The sequence below is a fragment of the Nycticebus coucang genome, chromosome 7, assembly GCF_027406575.1.
Source record: "Nycticebus coucang isolate mNycCou1 chromosome 7, mNycCou1.pri, whole genome shotgun sequence".
NCBI classification, from domain to species: domain Eukaryota; kingdom Metazoa; phylum Chordata; class Mammalia; order Primates; family Lorisidae; genus Nycticebus; species Nycticebus coucang.
The window spans coordinates 120,963,705-120,987,553 of record NC_069786.1 but is presented as its reverse complement, the minus strand read 5'-3'; the positions used below and the strand labels follow the sequence as shown (position 1 = coordinate 120,987,553).

General features: G+C 40.6%; 1 protein-coding gene across 1 annotated transcript in view; it reads left to right on the top strand.

Moving 5' to 3' along the window:
- The window catches only part of AP1S3 (adaptor related protein complex 1 subunit sigma 3), a 72,819-nt gene that overhangs the window by 29,554 nt on the left and 19,416 nt on the right, over positions 1 to 23,849 (top strand). Inside the window, exon 2 of the mRNA XM_053598054.1 lies at positions 22,710 to 22,888. Coding sequence (XP_053454029.1) covers positions 22,710 to 22,888 — 179 coding nt within the window. The remainder of the gene's footprint in view (positions 1 to 22,709; positions 22,889 to 23,849) is intronic.

Below are 23,849 nucleotides of genomic sequence, written 5' to 3'. Positions count from 1 at the left end.
GAGAATGATGTGATTCTTTTGAAATTAAAAATAAAAAGGCATAAAATTCAAAGCCAGAGATAGACTGTGGGTCAGTTTGCTAGGCTGCCTTAACAGAGTACCATGAGCTGGGTGGCTTAAACAACAAAAAATTTATTGTATCATAGACCTGGAGGTTAGAAATCAGGGTGTTAGCAAGATTGGTTTCTTCTGAGAACTCTGAAAGAGAATCTGTTCCACGCCTTTCTCCAAGTTTTCGGTGGTTTGCTGGCAATCTCAGGTGTACCTTTGTTTCTGTTATATCACCCTGATCTCTGCCTTTTATTTTACATTGTGTTCTCTCCCGGTCTCGGTCCACGTTTTCCCTGTTTATGAGTTCACTAGTCATGTTGGCTTAGGGGCACGTCCTACTTTAGTGTAACCTCATCTTAACTAGTTAAATCTGCCAGGACTTGATTTCCAAATTGGGTTAAATTCTGAAGTCCTGGGATTTAGAACGTAAACATAGATTTTGGGAGGAGGACACAAATTTATAACAGGACGTTTATTCTGTCCTTTGATTGATCTTTCCTTCCTTCTTTTCTTTTAATAAATGTTATTGTAAAATGTAGGTGGATGGATAACGGAAAATCTTGTGAGGAATTTTCTTTATAGAAAGAAGTTTAACATTTTGTTTAAGTGGCCACTTGCTCATTCACAGCAGTTATCCTTTGGATTTGTAGATTAATGACAGCTGCTGAACACACATCAGTGTTCTGTTTCTTTGTCATTCCATTTCTTTTCCTGTTCGTCTTCTTCTCTTCCTCTTATTCCTCCTCCCCAGGTTCACTTAGTCTGCCGTCCTCACTGAGCATTTCACTTGTTTTAAGTAGGCAGCTCTGCCACCAGATGGTGTGCAAGGATTGGGGAAGGAAATTCATAGGCCAATGTAGTTGGTTTTCAACATTTTATTTCAGGAAAAAGACTGACATAACAGGCCAAAAATGAGAATCTGAGATTGCGTAGATCTTAATCACACATATAAATTTTCCTTTACCCTAGAAATAGAATCCTGAGCTGTAAATCTTTAGGGGAAAATAAAACCTTTAAAATGTGATGTATAAGTGTCAATGAGAGACTTCCATCTCAGAATAAATAAGAATATTAGACCGTGGTGGCGCCTGTGGCTCAAGGAGTAGAGTGCCAGCCCTATATACCGGAGGTGGCAGGTTCAAACCTGGCCCCAGCCAAAAACTACAAAAAAAAAAAAAAAAAGAATATTAGACCGAAATGTGGAAGTGAGGTCCTTGGGTGAGAAGACCACTTTCCTCCAACAGGTAGTTTCAGAAACTACAGGAAGGAGAAACCTCTAGAGCTCCGTGAAGCTGTAGAATGTTAGTGCAGTAAGGGACATCAGCTGTCATCACACTCAGCAGCCGCAGGGGAGGCCTGTAGCCGTGTGTAGCTGGTGGATCACCTGTGCCTCACTCACAGCATTCCTTGTTTAGGTTAGACAATGTTTCACTATTATTATTAATCGCCAATATTAGAAAATCCCAGTACTTCACCTAATCATCCAGATTTCAAGCTTGTTTTGAAAACAAACAAACAAAACCCTGAAGACCTGGTAGTTGTGACTGAACATTTTTTTCTTGGCAACACTTTACTGTGGCTGAATTGTTGCTACTGCTTTATTTTTTATTTTACTTTTTTAATTTTATTTTTTATTTCAGATTAATAGTAATATAAGAGTATATATGATTAGGTTATATTGTTTGCATTTGTTAGTTGAAGTCCAACTTGTAGTTGAGCCCTTCACCAAGGAGATGTGCCATATACTTCTACACTGTGCCCGTTAGAGGAGAGCTTACCAACTCCCCTTGCCTTCTCCCTCCCTCCTTCATGAATTTCATTGTGTTTTTCACTCGTGTGGGCACGTGATTGTTCATCTACTAGTTTCATATTAGTATTGAGTACATTGGATACTTGCTTTCCAGTCTTTTTTTCTTTTTTTAAAACTTTTGTATAACACACTGCCTGGGTGAGGGGCTCTTCTAAATGGAACTTTACCCTGGAAGTGAGAACAATGTAAACTAAATATTGTACCCTCATATTAATTTCAATAAAGTTAAAAAAAAAAAAAGGTGGCTACTGCTTTATTTTGAACTTGTGATTTATAGTTTGCTGCTATCTCCTCCACCCCCTATTATGTTACCCTGAAAATTTACTCATTTAACTTCCTCTACCCAGCCCCGGAAAGGCATTTGAATATGTGACCCTGCTCTACATGGGCTCCAGAAAGAGGAGCTTGGTTCAGGGCACACCTGCGTTCTAACTCCCACTAAGCCATAACTCCTCTGCACATAGAAGCTGGTGGGGAAAGAGGGGTTCTTCACAGAGGAGAGATGTAGTTCAAAGTAAGGAATCAGGAGGGAAGTTGAAAACTGTAACTTAAACAAAAACAGCTGCCATTAATTGTATAAAAACACTAGAAGAAAACACATAAGTGAAAAAATGGGGAACTCTAAGGGAACCCTACAGGGAACTTGGAGAGAGTGGATAAAATCATGATCAGAAGGCCACTGGTTAACAGTCAGAAGAAAGGAAGGAACCCCACCTGACTTACCCACAAGCTCAGGCTGTTTCTGGGGTAAATTTGTTTTAGGATCGGAAAGGTGACTGGGGAGTCATGACAAGGTAAGCAAGTCAGGTAGCAAGTAGGTGGTTTGTTATTACCTAAGGATTCCTTTCTGGGCACTTATGAAGTGGCTGTCAGAGGCTCCGTCAGAACCTGGAAACTAATTAGTGAAAAAAATAATGCGGTAGAAATGGAGTGGTTTCAAAGTGGGAAACAATGTTTTTGCTTGCCTCAGTGAAGGTAAATGGGAGGGGCAGACACCAGGATGATTAATAAATGAGAGCAAACATTTATTGAGTACTTATTCCGTGCCAGACTCTGCACTGAGAGGTTGATATAATACTTTTGGTCCTCCCAACATCACTGAAATCATTGCTATTGTCATCCTGTTTTATCAATGAAGAGACCAAGGACCAGAAAGATTAGGATACTTTTCCAATTCACTTAGCTCAGAAAAGACAGAACCAGGATTTAAAGGCCAGCTCTCAAGTTACCAATGACCTAAAGTCTTCCCAATTAATAACCAAGCTACTGGGCTGCACCTGTGGCTCAGTGGGTAGGGCGCCGGCCCCATATACCGAGGGTGGCGGGTTCAAACCTGGCCCTGGCCTAACTGCAGCCAAAAAATGGCTGGGCGTTGTGGCGGGCGCCTGTAGTCCCAGCTACTCGGGAGGCTGAGGCAAGAGAATCGCTTAAGCCCAGGAGTTGGAGGTCGCTGTGAGCTGTGTGATACCACGGCACTCTACCGAGGGCCATAAAGTGAGACTCTGTCTCTACAAAAAAAATAAATAAATAAATAACCAAGCTACTCTCCTGCCTGGCTCCACCAACCAAAGGTGTGGCTTTTGGACTATTGACAAATGCCCAGCCCTCGATCAAATCTGAAATAGCAGTTACGTTATACCATTTTGGCTGGATGCACATGACAAATTTGAAAAAGGTACATTTTAATTTGTTGCACGTAACAAGGTTGTTTCAAAGGGTCCCTAAGTGAGAGGACTGGCAGATGTCAATGGACCTTCATCTCAAGAACATGGGTAAAAGACATCTGGGAAACTTCAGTCTAGCAGATCTCATTTCCATCCAGAATGTGTGAGTAAAATCTATATTAAGGATCAATAAGTGACCTTTCCATAAAGACAACTTGGCTTGTGGAAGAGGGCTGCATGTGGGCGGAGCCCTTTGGGAAAGTGAATACGCCACAGTGCTGGTGAAGAAGCAGTGGCTGTTCTTTCCAGGTTCCTTTGATGGGGTCCAGGGTTGCTTAAGAGGTGGCAGTCTTTGAGGGACAGTCTTGCGGCTTTCCAAGAGGGCTTAGAGGAAGGAAACCAGGATAACTGATAAATAAAAAAGCTCATTCCTGCATTGCAAAGGTAAATGGTGGAGCCCTGGAGGAGTCAGTATGCAGATTAGTCATGTGTGACGTTTTTATAATCTAGCAGACAGAAGAGGGGAGCCTGGCCTTTCCGTTTACAGATGTTACTAAACAATTCTAGCCAGAGAACTGCTAAAACAGGATGAGGTGCCAGAAGATCTGGCAAATACCAGTAAAAGCAATACGAGTGTATGGCATCTGGAAAAAAGTAACCTCAGTTCTAAGTTTATGATGCCCAATAAAAACTCTGAGCTTTTTAAGGAAGTCTATGTCAAGAATACCAGAGTCTTTGCTGATCCTTATAGAAAACCCAAGGCAATTCTCTACCCAGAATATTAATACAGGGCTAGTTGCCATTTCTCAAAATTTAATAGTTCCACCAATATGCAAGTCTCTATTAAGAGCAAGGAATGGAGTTATACATGATTTAGGAAGAAAAATGGAAAATGATCAGGGAAGTAAGAAAGCCATGGTAGGAAAGAACCTCAACAGGTGAGGCTTTGTTAGTCCACAGGTGCAGGCTGAGGGGGCGACTTACAGAGTGACTTATTAAAACGTGAAGGAAGGCTCAGAATCAGCAATAACTTTTATCAATCCTGTCTTTAAAAGTTGGATTGGATGGCCAGGCGCAGTGGCTCACACTTGCAAACCTTCCTAGCACTCTGGGAGGCAGAGGCAGGTGGATTGCTTGAGCTCAGGAGTTCAAGACCAGCCTGAATGAGACCCCATTTCTAAAAATAGCTGGGTGTTGTCATGGGCACCTGTAGCCCCAGATACAGGGGCAGCTGAGGCAAGAGGACATTTGAGCCCAGGAGTTTGAGGTTGCTGTGAGCTATGATGCCATGGCACTCTACCGAGGGCAACATAGTGAGATGTTATCTCAAAAAAAAAGTATTGAGTGGTGGAGGAGAATAGGGAGATGTTAGTCAAAGGTGCAAAGTTTCAGTTAGGGTAAATAGGTCCTGCAGATCAGTCCAGCATGGTGGCTGTAGTTAATAAAGATGTATAGGAGAACCTTTGTTCATTCACTACTCAAGGGACTGTATCAAACTGGTCAACATAGGAAGGTGGTCAACAGGAGGAACTAGACCTTCTGTACTGATACCTACATGTGGTGCCTGTCTGCTTTATGAAAATTAGGGTAACTTGGCTCAGTACCCGTAGCACAGTGGTTATGGCACCAGCCACATACACTGAGGCTGGTGGGTTTGAGCCTGGCCCGAGCCAGCTAAAGCAACAATGACAACTGCAACAACAACAACAACAACAAAAATAGCCAGGCGTTGTGCTGGGTGCTGTGGTCCCAGCTACTTGGGAGGCTGAGACAAGAGAATAGTTTAAGCCTAAGAGTTGGAGGTTGCTGTGAGCTGTGATGCCACGGTACTCTACCCAGGGAGACATAGTGAGATTCTGTTTGAAAAAAAAAAAAATTAGGGCAACTTAAGAAGGTGGTAAGTAGTGTAGGGAGATGGTCAACTATAGTGTTTCTACTGTGTTATAAACTTGAAAATTTATAAGAGAGTAGAAATGCTCTCACTATACATACAAAATAACTGTCAGGTGATGGGTATGTTAATTAGCTTGATTGTGTTAGTCATTTTATTTTATTTATTATTTTTTCATGGAGTGATATGTATTTATATAATACATATTTTATTATTTTTTATTTTTCCCCCCTCCTGGTTTTTTAAACTTAATTTTTATTAAATCATAACTATACATTTATGGGGGACAATGAGATGATTTTGATTTACAATGTGGAAAGCTTAAATTAAACTGACTAACGTAACTATCACCTCACTTATTTTTTGTGGTAAGACTTTTATAATATACTCTTAGTTGTTTTGAGATGAACCCTTGCATTGTGTACATTAGGTGAGATCACACCAAATACCCTCCTTCCACTCGCCCTCCCACCTCTCCTCATCTCTGTCTTCTTTCCCCCCTCTCCCCTCCTTCTTTCTGGACTATATTTGTGTTTTATCATTCGAATGAATGTGTAAGTGATCATATATTGGTTTCGTAGTATTGAGTACATTGGATACTTTTTTCCCCATTCTTGAGATACTTTACTAAGAAGAATGTGTTCTAATTCTATCCAGGTAAACATAAAAGATGTAAAGTCTCCATCATTTTTAATGGCTGCATAGTATTCCATGGTATACATATACCACAATTGGTTAATCCATTTGTGGGTTGATGGGCATTTGGACTGCTTTCATGACTTGCCAAATATGAATTGGGCTGCAATAAACATTCTGATGCAAATGTCTTTGTTGTAAAATGATTTTTGTTCATCTGGGTAGATACCTAGGAAGGGAATTGCAGGATCAAATGGTAGGTCAACTTTTAGTTCCTTGAGAATTCTCCATACTTCTTTCCAAAAAGCTGTGTTATTTTGCATTCCTACCAGCAGTGGAGAAGTGTTCCCTTCTCTCCACATCCATGCCAACATTTGCAGTTTTTGAATTTTGTGATATGGGGATAGGGGATTTGTGTTAGGGGATATCACCTAACTCTTACTGGAGTTAGTTGATGTCTTGAAGTGGTTTTGATGTGCATTTCTCTGATGATTGAAAATGATGAGTATTTGGGCAGTGCCTGTTGCTCAAAATAGTAGGGCGCCAGCCCCATATGCCGGAGATGGTGGGTTCAAACCCTGCCCTGGCCAAAAACTGCAAAAAACATAAACAAAAACAAAAACATTTTTTTCATGTGTTTATTGGCCCTTCACCTACTGTCTTCAGAGAAGTTTCTGTTCATGTCTCTTGCCCACAAAGAAATGGGCTTGTTTGCTCTTTTCTTATTAATTAATTTGAGTTCTCTATAGATTCTAGTTATCAGACCTTTGTTTGAATCATAACCTGCAAAAATCTTCTCCTATTCAGAAGGCTGTCTATTTGCTTTACTTGCAGTGTCATTAGCTGTTCAGAACCTTTTTAGCTTGAACAGATCGCAGTAATATATTTTTGGTATTGCTTTAGTTGCTGGGGGAGGGAGGTCCTCATAAAATATCTTCCTAGGCCAATATCTTCAAGTGCTTTCCCTGCACTCTCTTCTAGTATTTTTATTGTTTCATGTCTTAAGTTTAAATCTTTTATCCAGTGAGAATCTATTTTTGTTAGTGGTGAAAGGTGGGGGTCCAGTTTCAATCTTCTATAGGTAGTTAGCCACTTCTGCCAAATCTTTTCTCCAATGTATGTTTTTGTTAGGCTTGTCAAAGATCAAATGACCATATGTGGCTGGGATCATGTTTAGATTCTCTATTCTGTTCCATATATCTACATCTCTATTTTTGTGTCAGTACCATGCTGTTTTGATCATTATAGATTTGTAGTATGACCTGAAGTCTGGTAAGGTGATACCTCCTAATTTTTTTTTATTTCTAAGTAATATATTGGCTATTTGAGGTTTTTTTCTGGTTCCATATAAAATGAAGCAGTATTTTTTCAAGTTCTTTAAAGTATGACACTGGTGCTTTGACAGGAATTGCATTAAATCTGTGGATTGCTTTGGGTAGTATGGACACTTTAACAATGTTGATTCTTCCCAGCCATAAGCATTGTATGTTATTCCATTTGTTAACATCTTCATCTATTTCTTTTCTCAGGATTTCATAATTCTCATTATAGAGATCTTTCATGTCCTTTGTTAGATAAATTCCCACGTATTTAATTTTCTTTGGCACTACTGTAAAAGGAATAGAGTCCTTGACTATATTTTCAGTTTGACAATTGTTGGTATATATAAAAGCTACTGATTTGTAAGTACTGATTTTGTATTGTGAGACACTGCTATATTCCTTGATCACTTCTAAGAGCTTTGTAGTCGAGTCCCTGGGGTTTTTCAGATGTCAGATCATATCATCCGTGAAGAGTAGAGTTTGACCTCTTCTGACCCCATTTGAGTACCCTCGATCCCCTTCTCTTGCCTAATTATGATGATTAGGTTTTCCATTACTACGTTGAATAGCAGTAGTGACAATGGGCATCCTTGTCTGATTCCAGAACTGAGTGAAAATGATTTCAAGTTTACTCCATTCAATATAATACAGACTGTGGGTTTGCTGTAGATAGCCTCTATCAGCTTAAGAAATGTCCCATCTAAGCCCATTTTCTTAAGTGTTCTAGTCATGAAAGGGTGCTGGATATTATTAAAAGCTTTTTCTGCATCAATTGATAGAATCATATGGTCTTTTTTTATTTATGTGGTTATTATATCTATAGATTTACATATATTGGACTAACCTTGCAACCCTGGGATAAAACCAACATGATCATAGTGTATAATTTTTAACATGTGTCATTGAATTCTGTTTGCTAGACTCGTATTGATAGACTCAAGATGATATTTGCTTCATAGAAAGTGTTGGGGAGGATTCCTTCTTTTTCTATGTTTTGGAAAAGGTTATGTAATGTAGGTACTAGTTCCTCTTCGAAGGTTTGGCAGAATTCTGATGTGAAGCTATCTAGTCCCAGACTTTTCTTTTTTGGGAGATTTCAGTGTTATTTCAGTGCTTGATATAGGTCTATTCAAAATTTCTAATTCTTTCTGGTTGAGTCTAGGAAGGTGGCATGCTTCTAGGTATTGGTCCATTTCTTCCAGATTTTTATATTTCTGGGAATAGAGTTTTTTTGTAGTAGTCATTGAGGACTTTTTGAATTTCTGTGTTATCTGTTGTTATTTTTCTTTCATTGTTTCTGATTGACGTTATTAGAGATTTTACTTTTCTGTTTCTGGTTAGGCTAGCCAGAGTTTTATCAATTTTAGTAATCTTTTCTTTTTTTTTCAATTTTATTAATCTTCTCAAAGAACCAACTTTTTGTTTCATTGATCTTCTGAATGATTCTTCTGTTTACAATTTCATTTAATTCTGCTCTAATTTTGGTTATTTCTTTTCTTCTGCTGGATTTGGGGTTGGATTGTTCTTCCTTTTCCAGTTGCTTGAGATGATCCATTACATGTTATTGACTTTCTCTCTTTCTATTTTCTTGATGAAGGCTTCTAATGCTATATATTTCCCTCTTAGGACTACCTTTGAAGTGTCCCACAAGTTTTGATAATTTATGTCCTCATTATCATTTTGTTCCAAAAATTTGATGATTTCCTTCTTAATTTTATTTTTGACCCAGCTATTATTCAATGTAAGGTTATTTAGTTTTCATGAAGATTTCTGTTGCTATTGAGTTCAACTTTTGTTCCATGATGCTCTGAGAAGATACAAAGAATAATTTCTATTCTTTTAAATTTGTTGAGGTTAGACTTGTGTTCTAAGATATGATCTATTTTGGAGTATGATCCATGGGCTGATGAGAAGAATGTGTATTCAGTTTTATTAAGATGAAATGTTCTGTAGATGTGTGTTAAGTCCATTTGTTCTAGGGTCAAGTTTAAGTCCATTATTTCTTTGTTTAGTTTCTTCTTAGAGGATCTATCCAGAACTGCCAAAGGGGTGTTAAAATCTCCAACTATTATAGTGCTGGAAGATATCAAATTGTTCATATCTGTTAGGGTTTGCTTTATAAATTGAGGAGCATTCAGATAGGGTACATAAATGTTACTTATTGAAATCTCTTCATGTTGAGTGTTTCCCTTGACAGTATTTAGTGTCCATCTTTGTCTTTCTTTATCTTTGTTCATTTAAATGCTATTGTATCTGCAAATAAAATTGCAATTCCTGCTTTTTTCTGATTTTCATTTGCCTGTATTATAGATGGCTATCCCTTCACCCTGAGTCTTTTTTATCCTTTGAGGTAAGATGAATCTCTTGTGGGCAACAGATACCCAGCCTGAGTTTTTGTACCCAATTAGCCAACTTGTGCCTCTTTAGAGGAGAATTTAAGCCATTTGCATTAATTGAGAGAATTGATAGGTTATAGTAATGTTTTGGCTGTCATGTTTTGCAAAGTTCCAGAGCACATTTTTAATCCTTTCATCATTGTGGAGGTTAGGTTTTGTTCGATAAATTCTGGGTGAGTTTACTTTGATGGTAGATCATTATGCTAGTCATTATGGAAGATGGGTCTGAGTATTTCCTGGAGAACTGGTTTAATTGTGGCAAATTTCCTCAACATGTGTATATTAGTAAAGTAATTTATTTCTTCATTATAAGTGAAACTCAGTTTAGCTGGATACTAGTTCCTGGGTTGAAAGTTGTTTTGTTTTAGAAGATTGAAGGTCAGTGAATATCCACTGCTGACTTGAAAAGATCTGCAGTCATTCTAATATTTCTCCCTTTCTAATGCTTTTCTTATGTCTGACTGCTTGCAGGATTTTCTCTTTCACATTAACTTGGACAAAGTTAATTACAATGTGTCTAGGAGATGATTTATTTGGATTGAGTCTTGCTGGGGTCCTGAAACTATCTACTATCTGGATTTCTGTATCTCTTGCAATACTTGGGAAATTCTCCTCCATAATATCTTGCAGTAGAGCATCTGTGCTTTTAGAACCATCCTCTTCTCCTTCAAGAATTCCTGTAAGTTGGATGTTTAATCTTTTGGAATGATCCTACAAGTCTCTCAGGAAATGTTCTGTTCTTATTTTCCACTTTTTCTGCCTCTTTGAATGCTTAAGATGATTAAAAAAGTCTTCAATTTCTGAGATCCTTTCTTCTGCCTGCTCAACTTTATTACTGAGAGATTCTACTGTATTTCGAAGCTCCTCTAATAACTTATTCACTCCCTTGAGTTCTGCTATCTTTTCTCATTATGTCCATATTCTTGGTGACTTTGTCTTTGAATTCATTAATTTCTTGAGACAACTTTTGAACAACTCTCTGGATTTCTATTTCCATCTTTCCTTCCATATCCATCCATATTCTGAATTCCATTTCTGGCAATTCAGTCATTTGTCTATGAATGGCATCTTCTGTTGCACCTCCTTTGTCATTCCTTGGGGGAGTTGATCTACTCTGATTATTCATGTTGCCAGAGTTCTTCTGATGGTTCTGCCCCATGAGTATTTTCTGCAATTTGGCAATTAAAACTGGTTGGGCAAGATTGGATTGGGAACCGCAGGAAGTGGTTAACTAGCCCTTTACCAATTTGATGAGGCTTGCAATTGTGGTTTTTCCCTTATAGCCTTACAAAGGTTTCTTTCAGAGCAGCATCCAGAGACTCTGAGGACCTGCTTGGTGTGAAAGCACAAGCTTGCTCTTTCTTGAAGTCAGCCAGCATCTACCTAATCCTAACACGTTGAGATATTAGGTTGAAATCTCAGCTTGGGAGAGATACAAGCAACTGTGGTGCTCTGCTCCCCACCAGCAACAGCTGGAGGAGGAGAATAAGTCATTTCCCGCAATAAAACAGCTACCACTCAACCTTGGAGGGTCCCCAGGTGGATAGCCCTGGTCAAGAGTTCTAATCAGATTGTCCCAGGCAGTACAATCACTGCTCAACAGGGAGAGGTCAGAGGGTCTCCAGTGGCCTGATAGTAGAAATCCACAAGCAGCTCCATCCATAAACTCGAGGGGATGGAGCTTGAACCCCTCCAGTGAGCCACTGAGGCAGAAAAGATTGCCTGCCACGCACCATGGCTGTGTGTCTCTCTTTCCCATGTGTTCCTCTCTTCCAACAACCCCTAGCTTCCACTTGAGTCACTGTTTCCACGCTGCTCTCCAGTAGCCCACACAATGCCCAGACCTCTCAGGGAATTGACAAACCCGCTGGGCTCTGCAAGGGGCAAACCTGCAGACAACCAGGCAAGAGGAGAAGGGTGGTCAGGGAGTTCAGAAATGTGGGAAAATATTTGTTCCATTTTATGCTGGGCAGGATAATGCCTAGGCTGGTAAGTGGGACCTCCTTGGAGAAGGAGGCCTGGTTTTTGTGGCTCTCTTCCATGGGGTAAAATGAGAGGTCTTTTGTTCCCTGCTTGCTTGTAGAGAACCCACAGTCTACCTCCTGTTTCGGGGGAGGAGTCTCTCATCCTCTTGTTGATGGGCTTTGTACCTGGAATTTGTTTTCTTGGATCATCTTTCTTGGAGTTGCAGCTTGCCTTAAGTGCAAGCTTGCCTTACTTGCTCACAGCAACCCCAAACTTTTAGGCTCAAGAGATCCTCTTGCCTCAACCTCCTGAGTGGCTGAGACTACAGGTGCCTGTCACAGTGCCTGACTATATTTTTAGAGATGAGGTCTTGCTCTTGCTGAGGCTGGCCTTGAACTCATGAGCTGAAGTAGTACACCCACCTTGGCCTCCCAGAGTGCTGGGATTATAGGCATAAGCCACTGCACAATGGCTGGTAATCATTGTACAATGTACATGTATAAAAGTCATGTTCTATAATATAAATACCTATTTGTCAATTATACTTCAACAAAACTGAAAATAATGTATTAGGGACATTAGAATTCAGATCAAATGCTATACATACCCCTCAAAGTAAAGTCAAGACATATATTAAAGTGTATTGCTCTACTTAGAAGCTAGTAAACTAATGGAACACTTATTCTGTGAAATCTAGACTGAAGAAAAACTGCATGAGGTAAAATCAAATAACAGCTTATAATTTTAAGACAGGTAATGTCTTTAAGGATGTTTTCTCTAAACTTTGGGGTTTACCACAGGGAAGGAGAGGGAATAAAAGCATCCCCAAATAGGTTTTTAATGCCACTGTCAAATTTAGATAATGCCACTTATCCTTTCTAAAATTACTTTTTATTTTTTAATAGAAGTTATTTACATATATGTATATACACATACACACATATACAGTTTCAGAAATCAAATAGGGTTAAATAATTTATAATGAAAATAACAGCCCCTTCTTTCCCACATTTTTCTCCCAGGAGCAATTACTTTCAATAATTTCAGGCTTTTCTTTTGCTATTTATTTCTATATTTCTAAGTAGTATGCTTATGCTGTACTTTTCCATTCATTATGGAATTTTTTATGTTATCTGCTGACTTCCTATTTTGGTAACTGAGGATTTATTTCTCTCTTCCCCCTCGATCCTAACACACACACACACACACACACACAGTCATCCACGCAGGACAGTGGTGGTTTCTTGGCCTTGTAAATGACTGTCACTTTGGCCTTTCCTTTCTTTTTGAGTTTACTCCTTTGCTGACGTACATACTCCAGTGGCTTCTTCTTCTTCTTTTTTTTTTTTTAGACAGAGTCTCACTTTGTCACCCTCGGTAGAGTGCAATGCCATCACAGCTCACAGCAACCTCCAGCTCTTGGGCTTAGATGATTCTCTTACCTCAGCCTCTTAAGTAGCTGGGACTACAGGCACTGCCACAACACCAAGCTATTTTTTGTTGCAGTCGGGCCAGGCCAGTTTTGAACCCGCCAATCTCGGTATATGGGGCCTACGTCCTACTCACTGAGCCACAGGTGCCACCCCTCCAGTGGCTTCTTAAGAAATACTTAAGAGGGTGGTGCCTGTGGCTCAAAGGAGTAGGGTGCTGGCCCCATATACTGGAGGTGTCAGGTTCATACCCAGCCCCAGCCAAAAAACTGCAAAAAAAAAAAGAAATACTTAAGAAATTTGGAGGCAAATTTATTTTTTTCTTTATATTTTTACACACTACCTGTGTGAAAATATCAAATGTGTCCCCAGCTGTTCCACTTGATCAGTAATTTGGCTGGATGGAGACTCCTCAACTTACAACATGTGGTATTGTAGGTGGAGGTCTGCAGCTATTCTGATTTTGGATCCACTGCATGTGAACTGTTTTCCTGGAGTCTCTCAGGCTACTCTTGTTCTAAACTGCTGACGTGCTTTAAAACTCACTGTGTGCACACTTGATGGGCTTTTCTCATGGGACGTTTCATCTACATAGTCCTAGGAAACATTTTGAATTATTTCTTTGATATTTTCTTCCTCTCTGTGATCTCCACTCTGTCTTTCATGACATGACATCTTCTTGCTTGATCCCCTAATTGTTTCATCTTTTTCTCTAATTTCCCATCTTTTTAACATTTTTTATTAAAGACAGGGTCTTGCTATGCTGTTTGGGCTGTAGTACAGAGGTGGTATCACAGCTCACTGTAGCCTCCAACTCCTGGGCTTAAGGGATCCTCCATCCTCCTACCTCAGCCTCCTGAGTAGCTGAAACTACAAGCTCATGCCACCCTGCCTGGCTTACATCTATTTTTGTTGTTGTTGTTATTTATCAGGCACAGGTGAGGTTTGAAATGCTACAACCGATGAGGATGGAATACAAATTTAAGTCTATTTTTTAAAAAAATTCCAATTTCTAAGAGATTTGTCTGACTTTATTTAGGTTGTCATACTTTTTTTTTTTTTTTTTTTTTTTGTAGAGACAGAGTTTCACTGTACCGCCCTCGGGTAGAGTGCCGTGGCCTCACACGGCTCACAGCAACCTCTAACTCTTGGGCTTAAGCGATTCTCTTGCCTCAGCCTCCCGAGCAGCTGGGACTACAGGCGCCCGCCACAACGCCCGGCTATTTTTTTGTTGCCGTTTGGCCGGGGCTGGGTTTGAACCCGCCACCCTCGGCATATGGGGCCGGCACCCTACTCACTGAGCTACAGGCGCTGCCCAAGGTTGTCATACTTTTTAATTTTCAAAGCTTTTTCTAGTCTTTTTTTTTTTTTTTTTTTTTGTAGAGACAGAGTCTTACTTTATCACCCTCGGTAGAGTGCCATGGCATCACACAGCTCACAGCAACCTCCAACTCCTGGGCTTAAGCGATTCTCTTGCCTCAGCCTCCTGAGTAGCTGGGACTACAGGCGCCCGCCACAACGCCCGGCTATTTTTTGGTTGCAGTTCAGCCGGGGCCGGGTTTGAACCCGCCACCCTCGGTATATGGGGCTGGCACCCTACCGACTGAGACACAGGCGCCGCCCATAGTCTTTTTTTTTTTTTTTAAGAAAAAGCAATCCTGTTTTGTTTTTTTTTCATTGATACAGGTACTCCATCTTTTAATTCTGAGCATATTGTGTGTGTGTACGTTTAACAATCAGTTCAGCTTCACGCATTGTTACTGTATCTAAAAGTTTACTGTTTTTCCTAGTTGTTCCTTTCTGTCTCATTCTTTCTTGTTAGAGACTATTTAAATATCTCGGCTCCATTCCTATTTGGAAGTAGGGTGCTAACATGCTGATAGGCAGTTCTGAGGGCACAGTCTATGGTAGGCTCCATTGTTAGTGCATAGAGGTCAAGACACTCCATGTCTTCAGGGAAAGAATCATTCAGTTGGTCTCTTGAACGAAGTAATGTGTTGGTTTTTCTGTACAATAAAACCAGAGGTGGCGTCTTAGAGGCAGTTTTCTCTCATAGATGAAGATATGTGCTTTGCAGGCTCTGAATTAAGTTTCAGGTCCAGGAGAGTTGCGTGCATCTGTAAATGTTTATTCTTAAGGGCACAGATGATTTGTGCAAGGCCTCTGAGTGGTGATGTAAGCCTGAGTATTATACACACCTAAAAGAACTGTGGCATTGCGCAAATTTGGGCTGCTCAGATTTGTTAAAGCTTTGCCTTGTGTGGACGATGTCAGTGGGAGCTGCTTTCTGATCATTACTGACTCTCGGGGCTGGAGCAAGCTGTCTTAAGAGGTCCTCCAACTGCACTGTATCCTTGAATAAAGCAGTTGGAACTGATATACATATGTATTTGGCACCCTCTGTATATTCTCACTCAGCTGTAGTCCCTAGCAATGCTATAGGCAGAGAAGTCAAATACTCCATAGGTAAGCGTCAGCCAGTGCCCTTGTTTTCAGAACTTTGGCTTATTCCTTGTTTTCCAGGGACATGGTGCCCCCAAGTGTTGCTCTCAGGCATTTTCTGAGGAGAGTTGGCTGGTTTCTCTCTGGAATTCACCTTTTAATGGACAACTTTCCTTATTTTAGTAAATCAGTCATCACACTTCTGCCTCCTCCATCTTCCAAAGATGGGTTGGACACTGTTGTCCCCTCTGCCACTCTTTTGTCCTTGGAGCTTAATACATTTTTGAAAATTCTACCACTTTCATTTTTTTAGCATTTTTGGAGGGATAAAGGCCTGGGCTTAATTCAGCATGTTTACCTAGGAATTTCTTTTGATTTGTTATCAAAATTATAAGTTTTTCAAGGTAGAGGGCTAAGTCTCCTATTCGTGTGTTTTATACAACACATACTAGCATTCCATAAATATTGCTAGAATGAATAAATGATCTGTGCTGCAGAGTGTCTCTGAAATACGGTTATTTTAACTGCTGATATGATTATTTGCTCTGAAATGATGTCTGGTTTATCCTGAAATGAGGGAAGATTACTGACTGCTAGGTGGAGTGTTTTCAAACTGAGATTGTAACCAAGTAAGGCAATTTTCTCCATTTTTACTTGATTGTTTAATTTGCCAGCATTGAAAAAAAAAGGAGCTTGGTTTTATTCCTGCTTCAAAAGAGGTATCTTTCTACTTTTCATAAGTAGATTAGCTCTTAGGTCTTGCCCTGCTCCTCCAGAGGGTCAACTTTCAGATTGTTTAAAATGCAGTGGTTTGGCACACCCCGTACGCCACCCAAGCAATTGATTCTCATATTTGTAAATAAAGAAAAAAATCATATATATATGTGAATATTCTTCCTGGTACCTAGGGTTGTCTAAGAGTTTAACTATTAACCCTAAATATAAAGCTGCTTTTCTGTAGCGTTTCCTTATTGACCAGCCTTGCATTTAAACCTTTTTTTCTGCCTTTTTACCTTGTTGTAAATGACCTTGCTACTAGACTTTATGTCATTGTTGTCGTTGTCTTTTTCCGCCTCTTCTTCTTCCTCTTCCTTTTAGCCCAACCAATAGCAAGAAATGTATTTTATGCCACTACCCAGGATGAGTATATACAATTGGAATAAGAGTTTCTCAGCCTATAATCCTAGTGCTTTGGGAGGCCAAGGTGGGAGGATCACTACAGGTCTGGAGTTTGAGACCAGCCTGGGTGACACTCTGTCTCTATAAAACGTTAAAAAGAAAGAAAGAAAGGGGGCGGTGCCTGTGGCTCAGTGAGTAGGGCGCCGGCCCCATATGCCAAGGGTGGCGGGTTCAAACCCAGCCCCGGCCAAACTGCAACAAAAAAATAGCCGGGTGTTGTGGCGGGCGCCTGTAGTCCCAGCTACTCGGGAGGCTGAGGCAAGAGAATCGCTTAAGCCCAGGAGTTGGAGGTTGCTGTGAGCTGTGTGATGCCATGGCACTCTACCGAGGGCGGTACAGTAAGACTCTGTCTCTGCAAAAAAAAAAAAAGAAAGAAAGAAAACAGAGCACAGTGGCACACAACTGTTGGTCCCAGCTAGTCAGGAGACTGAGACAGGAGGACCATTTGAGCCCAGGAGTTTGAAGCTGAAGAAAACCATGATTATGCCACTGTACTCTAGCCTGGGTGACAGAGCAAATCCCTGTCTCTTAAAAAAAAAGATCCAGGTGTGGTGGCAGGTGCCTGTACTCCCAGTTATTGGGAGGCTGAGGCAAGAGGATTGCTTGAGCCCAAGAGACTAAAGTTGCTGTGAGCTCAGCTCACAGATTCCAAAGGTACAAGGACTTTAGGATGGTAACTCAGCTAGCACTTACTGCTGAGTTACCTTTCAGGAAGGCTAGAGTTCTTGAGAGGACCATTTTTCTTCAAAGGTGAGGGAAACACAGGCTTACCCAGCATGTGGGTATGGGGAGCTCAGCAGAGTGGCATAGGGAAGTCCTGTAGGAATGATGAAGTGAAGCTCCCCAGAACATAGTGGGGGTTGAAAGTCTGGGCATAAAAAGATGTTGCACTCCCTGACAGGAAGAAACCACACTGGGTGGGCTGTGGATGTGACCAAGTCACACACAGGGGTACATGGGTGTGGGAGGAGCTGAGGAGACCCCCAGAATAGTTTTTTTTTTTTGAAACAGAGTTTCACTTTGTCACCCAGGGTAGAGTGCTGTGCATCACAGCTCACAGCAACCTCAAACTCTTGGGCTTCAGTGATTCTCTTCCCTCAGTTTCCCAAGTAGCTGGGACTATAGGCACCAGCCACAACAACCAGCTATTTTTTTTTGTTGCAGTTGTCATCGTTGTTTAGCAGGCCCAGGCCAGGTTGGAATCCACCACCCTCGGTGCATGTGGTCTGCACTGTAATCATTGTCTATGGGCGCCAAGCCCCCAAAGTGGTTTTTATTCTCTCTTTGGAGTCAGGGAGTGAGGGTGGAGCTGGGGACTCTGAGGACAACAGTGGTGACTTGGCAGAAGATGCTGGGAAATCCTTTGCATGGAGAGGTATGGCAAGTTTCCAAGTCCCACTGGAGATTCAACAGGGCTCGACCATTATCCATTTATGGTAGAACCAATCTGCAAAGCCCTCTGTGATTTTTCTCAGGAGTGCCTGATGCCCCCATACAGAAGTAAAGATGAGGTTGGATGGCCTGATGCAGGTTGGGAATTTGTAGAGTGGCTACAGAGATTGGAAAAGGGAATGAGGAGGTAAGGATCATGGAAACAGTGTTGTTGAAGTGATGTATCATGTGATCCGGACCACCAGAGGAGGAGCCTGTCAGTGTGACCGAATCAGAGCCCAGGAACACATTCCATGTTCCTTTAACAGCTTGGAGCCTGAAGTACAAGCTAGTCTTGAAGAGGTGGTGTTCATGCTGTGACAATGTTAGGGACTGGGAAAGGGTCCTCGATGCTTCTCTTCTTTGAAACTGGTGGTGGATCCATTTTGTGGGTCAAGGTCAAGGGCAGGGAGGTGTGTTATGCAAACATTAAAAACAATGGCTGTTACCTAATGGGGACAATGTAAGGGTATATGGCACACCTCCTGGGTGAGGGGCACAACTGCCACAGGAACGTTACCTTACAAACACAAATATAGTAACCTAATCATCTGTACCCTCAATATTAATCAGAAAAAAAAAAAAAAAAGAACCAAGACTGCTAACAGAAGCTCTCCGTGTTCACCTCCAACTAGGACAGCCTTCTCAACTTGTGGGTCGCGACCCCTTTGTAACAATGAAAATACATACTGCATAACAGATATTTACATTATGATTCATAATAGTAGCAAGATTACAGTTATGAAGTAGCAACGAAAATAATTTTATGGTTAGGGGTCACCACAACATGAGGAACTATATTAAAGGATTGGGGCATGAGGATGCTTTAGGAAGATTGAGAACCAATGAACGAGAAGGAAGATGCTAAAACTGGCTTAGAGCAACAGACTAAACACACTGGTAATATCCTGCTTTGCGTTTCCCTCTAACACCTAGTGGTGCCTTCCTGGACATGCTTCAGAAATGTATAAGAAGCAAACACCCAGAGCAATTTGCATTCTGTGAGTCCAGGTGAGAATTGGGGGCTGTGCCCAGTCAGGTCAAGGATTGTTCAAGTGGATACTCTGAGGGCAAGTAATGCTTCATTCACCCGACATCTTTGGATTTAGGGGATCATCTGTGAACTAGATCCCTCATAATGTCAGCTGACAGGAATGGCTCCTTCTGGAGTGGGGATGGGAGGTTTTGGTGAAGCTGGAAGCCCATCTGAGGCCATGCATTTGGGACAAATGTAAGAAGTCAGCTGTGCTCAATACACTTGTTGATTTTATAGTTATTGCTGGAATTAGCACTTCCAGGAGAATGTTGCGTCTCTCTGTTGTTCCTCTCTTCCCAGCAATATTAATGGAAGTGAATGTTGGGGTGTTGTTTTCTGAAGTCAGGTGTAGTTTGTTTATGACATCAACTTGAATTAATGTTGACTCTCAGCAAACACTGGAAAAACCTTTTGATTGTATTTCGTCCCCTATTCTCAAACTGATGATAATTGAAAATGGTATTTGACTAACCTCTTGAAGACTATTATTCAAATGTTCTTTGAATGACTAAACTGACAAATTGATTAAAACTAATTGCTAGAGGTGATGCACTCTTGTGATTCAGTACAATTCATCCTGTCAGCTTGTTCACGCTGTACCATTAAATCTGTGAGAGATGACCCAGCCACCACAGCACAAGCCCCATTCCCAAGCAGAGCTTGAGAAGGGGAAATCTTTGAAAACTGTCTTATATAATGCAATTATTGGATGAACTTGAATCTATTTGTTGCTTTTTTTGAAATTGGAATTTTGATATCTTATATGGGATTTATGGATGTGTGCATTATGTTTCTGATCATCCTCTCCACTTGCATTTGTTTGTTAGAATAAGAAATTACTCTTTGTTCATTGTTAGGCATTGTTGATCTGTAGTGTTAGGAAGGCAGGCACCTAATTCTGAGATGAATCTGCAACACAGGAGAGCTGTAATTAAAAAGGAACCCACCATTAAAATCAGCACCAGTTTCAGCCTCTCAGTAGAGCTTTGAGGATTGATCTGGGTGCCCCAAGTTAAAGGTAACATTTAGCCCATGTTGAAATTCCAGAGGACTCTCAACAGTGATGATTATGCAGTCTGAAAATAGAACCAATGAAAAGAAGACATAAAACCAGAGTGGAAGGAAAAGGCCAAGGAAAGACTTAAAGGCTATCCTCAAATGTGGGGAGTTAGTTATTATTCCACGGATAGTGTCTGTACATTCTCTCTATGTATACTCATGGATAAAATCAGGGAGAACTGTTTTAAATTATAGCAGAAGGGATTTGATTTAGATGGGAAGAAAAAATAATTCTGACAGGACAAACTGAATACCAAGCAGATATTTGGATTTTCATTTCTCTAGTAAAAACCTAACCATTCACTAGATGTTGGATTGAATAATCTTACCCATTGGTGGGGAGGCAAAGCTGAGCCTTATTCTCAAGATCCTGAGGTGTTATAATTCTGTAACCATTCAGTTTTGTACTTTAGAATGTCAATCATTTTTACAGTGTTCGCTCTTTGTGGAAGCAAAAATATCTTTCTCAAGATGATTCTTAGAAAGTGGTAACTGTGCTCCATTATTGAATTATTTATACCTGGGCTGATGGTGAAATGGGTATTGAAGAAAATGCTGTGTTAAAATTCCAGGCCTGTCATGGCTTGTTCGCGCCATGAAATTGAATTTTTACAATTCTTTGTAATCCCAGCACTTTGGAATGTCAAGGTTGAGGATCACTTGAGTATAGGAGTTTAAGACCAGCCTGGGCAGCATAGCAGGACCCCATCTTTACAAACATTTTTTAAAAAAATTAGCCAGATGTGGTGGTTGTGCCTGTTCCAGCTACTTGGGAGGTTGAAGCAGGAGGCCCAGTTGAGCCCAGGAATTTGAGGTTGTAGTGATCTGTGATTGGGCCACTATATTCCATCCTGGGTAATAGAGTGAGAGACCCTACCTCTAAATAAATAAATACATAAGCAAAGTCTAAAAACTAAAATTTCAGATTGATGGTGATTTTTCTTATTGGTGGGGCTTCATAATTTGTTTTCTCATCACCTGTAATGCCTTGGTCCTCAGAGTCTTATTATATAACAGATGTCTCCTTTTTAAGACGGAACATTAGCTATTAAGAACACCTCTAATTCTGTGGGCTCCGAGTGTGGGAAGCTCTGAGTAAGGAGCCTGGTTTCATTTGATCCTCAGATGTTGCCACCTAGTGAGTAATCATGGCTTGTGTGGTGACATTTACAGGCAAACTTCTTCAATGAAGAATTGAATGATGTAAGTTTTAATTACTTTCAGTTCCCCGCATGACACAATTAACTGAAATGATACATTTTATTTTTAAAAAAGCATACAAAAACTGAACAAAATAAATTGTGATTCTAAACCTGATCTAACATTGTGGCTTGAGAAAGTGGAAACTGTCTTAAAGACCAGGCCATCTGTCCATTTCTGCAAATCAAATCTACCTTATCTCCCAGTTTATGAAGTAAATTTCTAGATGTTACAATCATTTAAAGTTTTAAAAATTCAGTAAAATATGAACCTTCATTTCAAATGCACATTTTGAAACTTATTTGAAAATAAAATCAGCCTGCTTCCTAGTATAGGCAACACCATCTAAATTGTTAAAAATCTATTGAGCTGCCAAAGACAGTTTATACTATGCAAGTGGAGATGGTTGACTCTAAAGCTGCCAGCCAGTAGTCCACAAAGTGGAGTAAGGAGTTGTGTTTGAGACTTAGAATATAGTTCCTTTCTTGCTTTCTCATTTTTTCCTCCATTTTTTTCTTTATTTCTATATTATCATGTTTCTAATATGGGGTGTTATTTTGAAAGTAAATCTTCCATTGTTCTTAACTTTTTTTTTTTGCTTGTCAAGGAAGAATTTAATTTTTTTGTTTGTTTTTTTTTAGAGTCACAGTCTCCCTTTGTCACCCTCCGTAGAGTGCTGTGGCGTCACAGTTCATGGCAACCTCTAATTCCTGGGTTTAGGTAATTCTCTTGCCTCAGCCTCCCAAGGAACTGGGACCACAGGCGCCTGCCAGAGTGCCCGGCTATTTTTTTTTGTTGTTGCAGTTTGGACAGGGCGGGGTTTGAACCCGTCACACCCTCAGTATATGGGGCTGGCACCCTACTCATTGAGCCACAGGTGCCGCCCAGAATTTAATATTTTCTAAAAAGAATACTATTGCTCTTTTAATATATTTCCCCCCTAAAATGCATATATAACTCTTAAAAAGAATTAAAATAAAAATCTTAACTTTCTCCTACAATAGAAGTAAGCTATGTTTGTGATGTATACATTTCTCTTTTCTCTGGTGGATCAAATGTGAGATGGTTTTCACGCTGGTAAGCGTTTTTCCATCTGTTCAGAATTATACTCCTTCGTACAGCCACGGAACCTCAGAGCGTGCCTAGAATGATCTCGTTGACTGGGTTCTGCTTTCCCCTGCCCTTTGTTTGTTCTAGATACAGTTCATACTGCTCTTCAGCCGGCAAGGGAAATTACGCCTGCAAAAGTGGTACACCACCCTCCCTGACAAAGAAAAGAAGAGGATCACCCGGGAGATCGTTCCGATTATTCTCTCTCGTGGTCACAGGACAAGTAGCTTTGTTGACTGGAAGGAGCTAAAACTTGTTTATAAAAGGTGTGAGTAACCTTATGAGAAATGTACTTTTCATTATTGGTTGGTTCTAACTTGGAACATTTTTGATTTTGATACTGATACTATCATTCACCGAAACCTTTGAAGGATGGGGCCCAAATATTTGTGCCCATAGATCAACAAGCAGAGAACTTTCATTTTACTGAAAGGACTTCTTTGGGTCTGGATGGCTTCTAGTGCTTACAGTGCATGTTGACACAGCATTCCTGAATTCACGGAGCGCTTTATGGGAACCTCTTGTATTCCTGGCATTGTTCTGATGGTAGGGGATGCAGCAGTGGACCAAATGCGTAACATTCCTGTTCTTCTGGAGTGCACTTACTTGTTAAGTCAACAAAATATTTTCAGTTAGTAACACACTATGGGAAAAAATGCAGGTTAGTGTATTAGAGAGATGGGGGCTGTGTTCATCTGGCAGCTCTTCACTATCCTTATTACTTCTGTTTGTAGAAGGGTAAAATGAGAACATAAAGAGTTTAGTAATCAGTCCCCAAGCACATTAATTGAGTGGTAATTGGTAGAGCCAGGATTCAAATTCAGATCTTTATGGCATTAAAGCCTATGTATTCTTTTTACCACTCCTGCCTGCCATGGCAGGGCCATGCTAACAAGGAACCTCAATTCAGAGACAAAGCCCAAGAGGTAATGTAATCTTGCCTGTGAAGATCCTGCCTAGGCCAGGACCAGAGCACAGCTGACCTGACTGTGCATCCAGCCTCGTACTGCAAGTTCCTGAGGGAAAACACACATTAGAAATGTTCTTGCAAAGGAAAAGCAGAAGAAACCTCTGCAGGCCGATGTTTAGTGGAGTGAATTACCAGCAGGTGCCTGCAGAGCTCCTTTGTTCTGGGTCCCAGGTCAGGGTTTGAGAAGTTGACAGTGGGAGACACACACAGAATGGCTGGGAAGAACAGCGGTAAGTGGGGGTGGGGACCATGGGCCC